Below are 11557 nucleotides of genomic sequence, written 5' to 3' on the forward strand. Positions count from 1 at the left end.
CTGCATTGCAGGCAGATTATTTACCATCTGAGCTACCAGGGAAACATTGCTAAATACCTTTCACACTCTAGTTGGCATGCAGAAACAGCTGTAGAAGCAATACACATTTCTTGGTTGGGGTTGGGGGAGCCTTCAATAAATATCTAAAACAATGACTAACTACTTTCCCCTTTAGATCACAGTTGCAAATACCTAGATAAGGAAGAGAAAACAACCTTCAGTTTTATAATTGCTTTCTGGCACTTTCTATTCTGTGTGCAGAGTGTGTAAGGAGAAATAATACATCTGGAAAGTTAAATAAGATCTTTGAAACTCAAACTGATACAGGAGGAAGGATGCAGGTAGGTTTAAACGAAGAGAGGAAATGATTCTAAAAATGAAACTCCTAAAGAAAAACACTGCAGAAACAGTGCATAATAATAATAGTTTATGGTTTTTAAGTAAGAGATATTATATAAAGCTAAAAATTAGATGCAAAAGAAATTTTCATGTTAACCTTTATGACACTCCTTGAGTATCAGACATAGCATCACGTTGTTCTTATTGTACAGATGAAACAGAATGGGAAGTAACAGGCCTAAGATAGACAGAGAACAGACTAACAACAGAAGGAAAACTAGAGCCAAGTGATAAATACACATTTACTTCACAGAGATATTGTTGCAAATTCCCTCAGAAACACAAAATACCACAATAACAGATGTCTTTCAAGGTGAGTGCTATTAAGGAAAGCCAGTGCAGTCTTCCACATTATAATCTATAAAACTTTAAAGAAGATAGCTCCTTGGATCTTGTAATCCAAAGTACAGTATTCATAATTAAAAATGAGAAAACTAACATTCTTCAGTTTTTACACTTTATGATTGCATTTTAAATCTCTGTTTCCTTTGTGATCAGTATGTAATCCATACCTTTCAATTTTGGGGGTTGTATAAATGAAGCATAGAGCAATTCAGGAACAAAACAGAAAATTAACACTGGGCAGCATGTATCATATAATGATTTTCAAAAAGATCTGCTAAATGATATAAATTCAGTGAAACAGAGGTGTTTAAAGACTAACTGGATTTATTCATTGGTTCCATTAAAGGAAAGTGAATAGTTAAGTAAAAACACTTTTATTTCACTTTCTCTTCCTTTTTTGATCCATTTAATGGCTATATCAATTGTGCATATCATGACTTATGAAGCAATGTAAAAAAAAAGAGTGTCAATCATAAGCTAAAGGGAGTAGAGGTCTAAAGGTAATATCTGAGAAGGGAAACCAAGAGGTGAACTTAAGAATTAGAGAAACCAAGCACCTTATATAATATATCACCAGGGAGAGAGAAGCATAACAGAAAGAACTGGAGGAAGATGACAGGGAGGAGAGATTACATAAAATACTAATGTGCCTCCAGGGTACTGGAACTAAATGGTGAAGAGTATGTCTAGATAAGCTGGATAGAGTTCATTGTAAATTTGGAGTTCAGCGTATAAGATGACATGAATAGAGAGATAAGTGCCTGCGTACCCAAGTCGATGACAAATATGTTTGCAGGCATTCCTGCTGGGGCTTAGAGAATACACTGATTACCCATGGTTCCCTGGAGGCCTAAAAAACTTCATTTGTTGCAGAGGAAGTATGCTGGGTACCTTAGGCACCTCTAGGATCAGTGCCATTAATAACAGTGCTGTTATCATTATTTACTGGGCTCTTTCTCTATCCACACCATAGCTGTCTCCAGGTTTGTAATTATCTCCATCTACCTGATTTACCTCTCCTGCCATTTAACTGCTTCAGGTCTTCAGGGAAACAATTATCAAATCCCTATCTCAAAATGCTAAATGATCCCTCAGGAACTGACAAAAGTTATCACAGATTACCTTTATGAGGCAAGCAATATGTTCCCTAGCTACTCATAGAAATAGGTACAGGAGAGATCCAGTGTATACCTTGACAGTCATTCACAAGTGCCTTCATTCATTCATTGAATTAAAATCTACTGAACACCAACCATATATTAGAATCTGTGACACTGGAGATATAAAATTGAAAAGCAAGTCTCTCCCCTCAAGGAGCTCCCAATCTGGAGAGGAGATAGACTCACCCACTGTTGGGCAGGGACCCAGTTGGTAGCACTGATAAGAATACAGGGAGAATCACAATAGGATAAGACAAGGAAAGTATTATCAGGCTGTCCTTTAAGGGATGGGTAGAAATTTGACTGGAGAATAAATATATTGAGGGCACACCAGAAAGAGAACATAAAATTTTAGTTATAGTGAAAAATTAAATTATCGTTACCAATTATCAAAATCATCAATCTATCGTTTCTTCACCTCCATTCATCATATTCTTTTGGCATTTGTTTCATATAATTTTAAAGTGATATCATAAACATTGACTATGCCAAAGCCTTTGACTGTGTGGATCACAATAAACTGTGGAAAATTCTGAAAGAGATGGGAATACCAGACCACCTGACCTGCCCCTTAAGAAACCTGTATGCAGGTCGGGAAGCAACAGTTAGAACTGGACATGGACGAACAGACTGGTTCCAAATAGGAAAAGAAGTACGTCAAGGCTGTATATTGTCACCCTGCTTATTTAACTTATATGCAGAGTACATCATGAGAAACGCTGGGCTGGATAAAGCACAAGCTGGAATCAAGATTGCCGGGAGAAATATCAGTAACCTCAAATATGCAGATGACACCACCCTTATGGCAAAAAGTGAAGAAGAACTAAAGAGCCTCTTGATGAAAGTGAAAGAGGAGAGTGAAAAAGTTGGCTTAAAGCTCAACATTCAGAAAACTAAGATCATGGCATCCGGTCCCATTACTTCATGGCAAATAGATGGGGAAACAGTGAAAACGGTGACAGACTTTACTCTTCTGGGCTCCAAAATCACTGCGGATGGTGATTGCAGCCATGAAATTAAAAGACGCTTACTCCTTTGAAGGAAAGTTATTGACCAACCTAGACAGCATATTAAAAAGCAGAGACATTACTTTGTCAACAAAGGTCCATCTAGTCAAGGCTGTGGTTTTTCCAGTGGTCATGTATGGATGTGAGAGTTGGACTATAAAGAAAGCTGAGCGCCGAAGAATTGATGCTTTTGAACTGTGGTGTTGGAGAAGACTCTTGAGAGTCCCTGCAAGGAGATCCAACCAGTCCATCCTAAAGAATATCAGTCCTGGGTGTTTGTTGGAAGGACTGATATTGAAGCTGAAACTCCAATACTTTGGCCACCTGATGCAAAGACCTGGCTCATTTGAAAAGACCCTGATGTTGGGAAAGATTAGAGGCAAGAGGAGAAGGGGATAACAGAGGATGAGATGGTTGGATGGCATCACCGACTCAATGGCCATGAGTTTGGGTAAACTCCGGGAGTTGGTGATGGACAAGGAGGCCTGGTGTGTTGCGGTTCATGGGGTCTCAAACAGTCGGACGACTGAGCGACTGAACTGAATAAACATTATTGGCACCACAAAGTATAAGTGGCCCCCTCACCCCATGTATCACTCTAGCCAGTTCATCTTATCAATATCACTCAGTTTTATCACTTCATGCAGCTGAGAGCATGGCATCACTGCGCCACGCTCTGCCTGTCTCTATGCTTCTGCTTTCCTCTACATTCCTGCCATGATCCTGCAAAACAACTCTGATCCCAATCTCATTCTCTTCTACTCCTCATTAAAAAGGAAGAAAAGTCGAAGGAAATAGCTTTGTTACTTTGTGTAACATTAGATTAGGGCTTCCTCATGAATACATTGTTATCCCCTTGGGTCAGCCACCCTAACCAAATCTGAAAGACCTTTATGATTCTTGTTTTCTCAATCTTTTATCTCAGTCTGCACATAACAAGTGATATTCAGGTTGGTGGGGGAGCAGGTTCTGATAAACCTGGTCCTCAAATTTTGGAGGGGAAGTAAAAGACCTTCAATAATTTTTCATGGTCACAAGCCCTAGGTACACAAATAGTACTAGATGATTGCAGGTGTAACATAAAGGGTACAAATAAGGCCCAATTGCTAGCATGATAACTATCATTCTATCCCATTCTCTCCCAGTAGGGCTTCCCTGGTGGCTCAGATGGTAAAGAATCCACCTGCAATGCAGATGACTGGGGTTTGAGCCCTGGGTGGGGAAGATTCTCTGGAGGAGGGAATGGCTACCACTCCAGTGTTCTTGCATGGAGAATTCCATGGACAGAGCAGTCTGGTGGGTCATAGTTCATGGGATGGATCCCAAAGAGCCAGACATGACTGAATGACTAAGACTTTCCCCTTTTTTTCCTTTCCCAACTCAAAAACCCATGTTTAAAAAGATGTAAATCAGGGTAACTTTATATAGATAATCATGACTCTACCATAATGAATTTATAGTTAACTTACTCAAAAAACACCAGCATTTTAAACATGAATAATATTATCTATTATCAGAGCCATCTCTCCAGTGGTTGTTACCTGCCCGGCTGCCTGACCCCATGGCTGGTTGTGCAAGCTATACTGGCTGTACTAGGAGACAGAATGCCAGTTTGTTAGACCTTGTTTGATGCATTCTGGTGTCTTTCTAATCCAAATGCTTTATCTGCCTTTGTAGATTTTGAACAGTGAGCAGCACATTCTTTACATCTTGGTCAGAGGACGGTAGAGTGGCCTCTTTATTGAAAGAGAGGAATGAAAGGCAGAGTAAGGGACGAGGAGAGCAGAGCTAAAGTTTAAAACTCTTCCCCATTTCCTCTCTCATTCAAAAGGAGAGTAAGAAGATGGTTAGAGAAGAGCAGAAAGAGTTTACAAGTATTGAACACTTTAATCCTCAAAATCACTCTACAAAATAGGTGTTATTGTCCCATTTTACACTCTTGTGAGAAGTTAGTAACTTGACCAAGCACACAGAGTCAATGGCTAGGAGAGCCTTGCACCCTGACCTTTCTGGCTCCAAGTATCATGCTTTAAAAGCCATCAACCAGGAGGACATTTTTCCTTGATAAGAGGCAGCAACTAGGCTCCAGTCTGCCAGGTTATTTTGGTTCCTTCAATATTATGAAGTCCTAAATGGCTTCATATTTCTAGCAAGATCCCAAAGGGAGGAGGTCGGCTCAATTCCTGTTATTCATGCATGTGTTGACTACTCTCACAACTTCACTCTAATCAACAGGCTTGCATTCTCCCACTAGGGCTTCCCTGGTGGCTCAGATGGTAAAGAAATCTGCCTGCAATGCAGGAGACCCGGGTTCAATCCCTGGGTTGGGAAGATCCTTTGGAGAAGGGAATGGCTACCCACTCCAGTATTCTTGCCTGGAGAATTCCATGGATAGAGGAGCCTGGCAGGCTACTGTCCATGGGGGCAGCTCTTCACTATCCAACAAGCCCAAAATAGACTGAAGCTACTTTCATTAACATTAATAGATAAGTAAGTAAAGAACCAGATAGGTTTACGTTGGCATGAAAACTACTAGATTCCTTTTTGTTTTACAAAAATAATCAGTATAGGGACTTTCCTGGTGATCCAGTGGTGAAGAACCCACCTGCCAATGTAAGGGACGCAGGTTCGATCCTGAGTCTGGGAAGATTCCACATGCCATGGAGCAACTAAGCCCATGCCCCCCAACTACTGCGCCTGAGCTCCTAGAGCTTGTGTGCTAGACTAGAGACGCCAACTCAGTGAGAAGCCTGAGCACTGCAGTGAAGAGCAGCCCCCCAGCTGCAACTCCAGAGAGCCGCGTGCAGCTCTGAGGACCCAGAGGAGCCAAAAGCAAATAACTAAAGAAAATTGTTTTAAAAATCAGTATACATTAGTATTTTTAGTTGAAACCTTTAAAATCTATGGTTTATATTGTAGTTGCTATATTTTCACTACATTAAGGCAAGAATAGCCTCTAAATAGGTTTACTTGCTTGAATTAGAGATAGTTCAACTTCTAAAGTCTTTACAAAGTTCTTCAAATAGCTTTGATGAATAAGCAAACAATTAGTTTTTTCATATTTCTAAAAATTTAATGAAAATGAGTTTTTATAAATATATAGTGTATTTTTTCTAAAAAGCAAAATGTCTTTTTCTGAGTTGACAAATTCATATTTTTTTATATTTGTGTGTGTGGTGGTAGAGAAACACACGGCCCATGGAGCCAGAATGTAAGGATTTGAAATTTCACTCTACCCATTTTTTAGCAGAAAGTTATTTGACTTCTCTGAATTTCAGCTAATTAAGCTAATATTTAGAACAATGTCTGGTATGTATCCAATAAGTCTTAGCTGTTATTAACCTGGAGGGAGTAATTGCTCCACACAGTCCCTCTAATTTAATTGGGAATTTCTGTAAAGCAAGAATACCTAATCTACAAATTGCCTCCAAATGTAATGAAATTTTAATACTAACTTAACAATTAATGAGGATGATATAATATCACACTCTAGGTATATTTAATTAAACATTTATTGTTTAAATCTTGCAGCTTTTGATATTCTGAGCAGTGTTTTTTCATTCTAGCTCTCGAATATTTATTTTTATTGGCCTTTGAAACGTCATAGTACTAACTATTTGTAGTGCTTGATGGATACGATGGTCTTGGCCAAAGTAAATGGGACAGCTTTGAAGGCTTCCTTTTCTGTCTCCTAATATCTTTCTGTGATAGTCTGCCTCTTGGATAACATTTCTTCTCAGCAAGAGTTTGGTAAGGATTCTAGAAGTTTGGAAAGGTTACTAAACTGGGATTCAAAGATAGGACAGTAAAGTAAAATTCCAGGTATCACTGATGAGCCAAAATTCTAAAACTGCTTTTGCCTAAATTCAGAGTTTATACCAAAACCTAGGCTGAAGCTGTCCCTGCATTTAAACATAAAAAGGAGAAAGAATGATTTAGTAGAGGGTTGGAACCGGCACTGATCCAAGGAGGAATATCTTCTTTAATAATCTAGGACTATATCTTGACATACATAGTTATCATGTCATTCTAATTTTCCAAATGGCATTGCAAAACCAATGGTGGGTAAAATTGATACCTTAGCACAAGCCAAGGCAAAAGTACTAAACTACCAATAGTGATTGTATTTTTCACTTCCATTCAATCAGAGAAAAAGAAAAAGAAGGCATACAAGAAAAAGTTGGTTTAGCTCTAGAACATCCTTGATGAAGCAGTAAAATTTTACATTTTATTAAATCTCAACCTTCAGTATGTCTTTTTAATATTAAGTGTGATATAATGTGAAGTACCCATAAAGCTCTTCTGCTGCTTATAGAAATATAATTGTCTTCAGGAAAAGTATTTATTTGAGTTACAAATAAGCTGCTTTTTTCATGGAACATTATTTTGAAAGAAAAACTGGCAGCCAACTATGGTATTCATACTTGGGTATTTGGCAAGCATTTTTGCAAAAAAAAAAAAAAAATGGATGTAGAGAGCCTGTCACTTCAAGAAAAACAACTAACAAGCTTAATAAATTTCAAGTTTAGCAAGCTAAAATAAAATTTTGGAAAATTTTATCTGCTACCACAAGCTTGGCCTCTTGCCAATACTCAAAGACTTTTCTCTTGAGACTGGTGGGATATTAATGAACATGATATTTGGATATTATATAATAAAATGAGCTACCATTTGAAAGATGTGCATTATTCAGTGAATCATTACTTTCCAAATGACCAATGCATGATATTACACATCTATTAAAAATGAAAGATAGACCAGTGAATTTTAATGTAACAGTATTAGTCTGGTCTAAGATAACACATTGTATTTAACTTCTAATCAATTATCATTTGTCAAATTTTACTGGTGTAGAAAGAATAAAAGCTTTAATTAACTGAAAAGGTCATTAGAATATCCTCTCCATTTATGTATTTATGTGAGGCCATATTTTCTTCATCTACTTCAACCAAAACAACATATGACAACAGATAAAATGCAGAAGCAGACATGCGAATCAAAGTTCAGTTCAGTTTGGTTCAGTTCAGTTGCTCAGTCGTGTCCGACTCTTTGCAACCCCATGGACTGCAGCACGCCACGCATCCCTGTCCATCACCAACTCCCAGAGTTTACTCAAACTCATGTCCGTCGAGTTGGTGATGCCATCCAACCATCTCATCCTCTGTCGTCCCCTTCTCCTCCTGCCTTCAATCTTTCCCTGCATCAGGGTCTTTTCAAATGAGTCAACTCTTCCCATCAGGTGGCCAAAGTACTGGAGTTTCAGCTTCAATATCAGTCCTTCCAATGAACACCCAGGACTGATCTCCTTCACAATGGACTGGTTGGATCTCCTTGCAGTCCGAGGGACTCTCAAGAGTCTTCTCCAACACCACAGTTCAAAAGCATCAATTCTTTGGCAGTTAGCTTTCTTTATAGTTCAACTCTCACATCCATACATGACTACCAGAAAAACCATAGCTTTGACTAGACGGACCTTTGTTGGCAATGTAATGTCTCTGCTTTTTAATATGCTGTCTAGCTTGGTCAATAACTTTTCTTCCAAGGAGCAAGGGTCTTTTAATTTCATGGCTGCAATCACCATCTGCAGTGATTTTGGAGCCTCCCAAAATAAAGCTGTCACTGTTTCCATTGTTTCCCCATCTATTTGCCATGAAGTGATGGGACCAGATGCCATGATCTTAGTTTTCTGAATGTTGAGTTTTAACCCAGCTTTTTCACTCTCGTCTTTCACTTTCATCAAGAGGCTCTTTAATTCTTTGCTTTCTGCCATAAGGGTGGTGTCATCTGCATGTGAGGTTATTGATATTTCTCCTGGCGTGTCTTCTATTAATTCATGCATTTAAAACATTTGCAAATATATAAACAATGCCACGGTTTTCATGATTTTTTCTTTTGGAAGATACAATCATTTTTTTCATAAAAATATGTCATATATGTTAACATGTCTTGGGTTTACTTTTTTTAATGAATTAATATCAAGATTTACTTAGTTTTCATCTCTAATCGGGAATATCGAGTGATCAGTTCAGTTCAGTGTGATAATAATTCATAAACAAAAGTTCTGTGGTGCTCAATTTTTACAAGTGAAAAAGAGTCCTGTGATCAAAACTTTTGAGTGTTATAGCCCTAAGGTTAAAGAAATTCTAGACCAGCAGCCATTGTGACATCAGCTTCGGGTCAGCCTATGGAGGATTCCACACAATTGCTCAGTATTTCACAGAGCTCTCCAGCTGAACCGCCCTATAAGAAGCTATCCATCAAAGAGGGCCTGCTATTGCCCTTAATGTTCTCCATAGGACATTCAACAATATCACCAGGAAAGATACCCAACAAAAAGTAAGAGAAAAGCCATTTCATTCTTCGATTTCTTTGCTTCTTTCTTTGATTTTGGTCAGGTTTCCCAACACTTTGTCTCTTGTTTCATTATGAAAGATGTACAAACTTCAAGCCAAAAGGGTAAAAGCTGCTGCTGGGCAGATGTGGAATTCAAATTTCTCCAAGATCAGACAATCTCTTAAAAATGCTTACCACAAATGTAATAATCAGTACCCGAGTTCAACCACATGTCCAACTATGACTTCCCATGACTGTGATCAAGAGGACCTTAATGCTGGTGAAGAAATGAATCTTCTAGTAATGCTCCAAGATATTAAAACCACCCAGCTTGAACTCCTCAGCCAGATGACTGGCATGATCTGTGCATTATCAAAAATCCAGGAAAGGACTGACTTCTATCAGAAGCAGATGGAAATACTGGAAACCAAAATGAATGTTAATGAAAATAAACAGTGTACAACAGCTGAAGATATCTTCTCTGTGAAGGAAGACGTTGATGCTTTAAAGAGGAAGGTGACAGAACTGGGAAACCAGAATTCTTGCTCCAATGTACATTGTTTAGAGGTTCTGGATGGAGAAAAGGGTAAAGAGATCATAGAACTTCTTCACAAAGTCACACAACCAGAAACCTTGAAGAACACACTGACCTCTGTAGATTCTGAAGTCTCTTCAGCAGAACCAGAGAAAGTGCTCAATTATCCTAAGTCCACTGATCATCTTGAGGAAAAAGCAATATCTCCCCAGATTAAAGATCTGAAGAAAAGTAACTATCAAAATGCATTAAGAAGCTTTCAAAAAGCAAAGTCAAATATTTATATTTACCCAGACTTTAATACATGGATCAAGCTAACTTTTGTCCATGGAGGAAAGTGGAGATTTTTCCTCAGTGCAACCAAGTTAGAGGAATTCATCCAGTGGCTTCTTTCCAGGCCAACCCTCCCTCCTGAGGAACCACAAGTCATAACCCAGAAGTATTGTCTTTTCACTGGGCCTATCACAAGCTTGACCACCATCTGTGTCTCTGTTTTCAACTACATTTATTGCCTTTTTGGTTCCTCAAAAGAAGAAGTAACTCGACTATAGAGTAATTCTCTGCTTTGCTTGGTACAAAATAAATGTAAGCTGGCCATGCCAAGCATTCACATGTCTTTGTGGTTACTGAGAACTCCTTGGTAGTTAAGTTAGCTCACTGTGGGTTGGCTGCCTGAAAAGTTTCATTATGTCTACAGTAAGCTGAGGCATATCATCCCATTAGACAATTGTGATGCATTTTGTATCAAGCTTCTTATTTTCCCAAAAGCAATTCATGAGGACTCGTCCAGTGCCCATTTCATAGATAACTGGAAACAAAGAATAAAGGGGTCCAAAGCATGAGAAACACTTTTAGCAGCCCCCACTATCATCTTAGTGGGCTCTGCAGATAAGATCTGTGACACAGAGACAGACTCTACTAACAAAATGTTTAATAGCATAGAGCACAAAAGATAACACGGACAAAGTTAGAGCTGTAAAAATGTAAGGTGCTGAAAGGACAAGGTATTGCCAAGAAAATATTTATTCCAAAATTGGGATTTTTCTTTCAGCTTCATCTCTATCAAACAATTGGAAAAGGGGGGGGAAAGCTGAATATGCTATTGGATTGTTTGGGTTTTTTTTTCACATTTTCATGAAATGAGACAAATGACATATCTTACAGGTTTGATATAGAGGAAAAGGCAAAATCCAATACTTACCTGGCAGGGGAGATACCATGATCACGAAGGTGGTTTTCCCAGGGCGAGGCTTATCCATTGCACTCCGGATGTGCTGACCCCTGCGATTTCCCCAAATGTGGGAAACTCGACTGCATAATTTGTGGTAGTGGGGGACTGCGTTCGCGCTTAAAAAAATAAAAAAAAAAAAAAGGCAAAATCCAAGGATGGATTTGTGAACTAAGTTAAATCTTGACACTATACCACCATAGAATCTTACATGACAAAGTCTTTTTTTTTTTTTTCTCTTCAGATGAACCATATAAATACTACACATCCAGGGTGGACTTCATTCCTGGACATAATAGGTGGTTGCCATTGTAATGTAATTTTTCTAAATATCATGCTAATTGCAAAAAAAAAAAAAAGTTCCCTTCACCACTAGTTAGTGAATGAAATCTACCAATAGAGAATCACAAGCTGTTAAACTATAAATATTCTTGGCAAATGTACTATTTTAAACTACTCTCCATTAATCATTTGAAAGAGGGCTTTCAGTTCAGTCACTCAGTCGTGTCTGACTCTTTGCGACCCCATGAATCGCAGCACGCCAGGCCTC

At 38.5% G+C, this 11557-nt stretch overlaps 1 protein-coding gene and 1 non-coding gene across 2 annotated transcripts; both read left to right on the top strand.

Annotated features, from left to right (window-relative positions):
- Positions 1-9159: 9159 nt before the first annotated feature.
- On the top strand, positions 9160-10385 carry CCDC54 (coiled-coil domain containing 54). Its single transcript, XM_043893034.1, has one exon. The coding sequence runs from the start codon at positions 9344-9346 to the stop codon at positions 10328-10330; it is 987 nt and encodes a 328-aa protein (XP_043748969.1). The 5' UTR covers positions 9160-9343; the 3' UTR covers positions 10331-10385.
- Positions 10386-10972: 587 nt separating this feature from the next.
- On the top strand, positions 10973-11131 carry LOC122687622. Its single transcript, XR_006339192.1, has one exon. It is a non-coding gene; the product is annotated as a U1 spliceosomal RNA (small nuclear RNA).
- The last annotated feature ends 426 nt before the right edge of the window (positions 11132-11557 follow it).

The sequence above is a fragment of the Cervus elaphus genome, chromosome 31, assembly GCF_910594005.1.
Source record: "Cervus elaphus chromosome 31, mCerEla1.1, whole genome shotgun sequence".
Classification (NCBI taxonomy): domain Eukaryota; kingdom Metazoa; phylum Chordata; class Mammalia; order Artiodactyla; family Cervidae; genus Cervus; species Cervus elaphus.

Bases quoted from the DNA above. Each gene is read 5' to 3' on its own strand.
- CCDC54 (XM_043893034.1), top strand. From the start codon at position 9,344: ATGTACAAACTTCAAGCCAAAAGGGTAAAAGCTGCTGCTGGGCAGATG.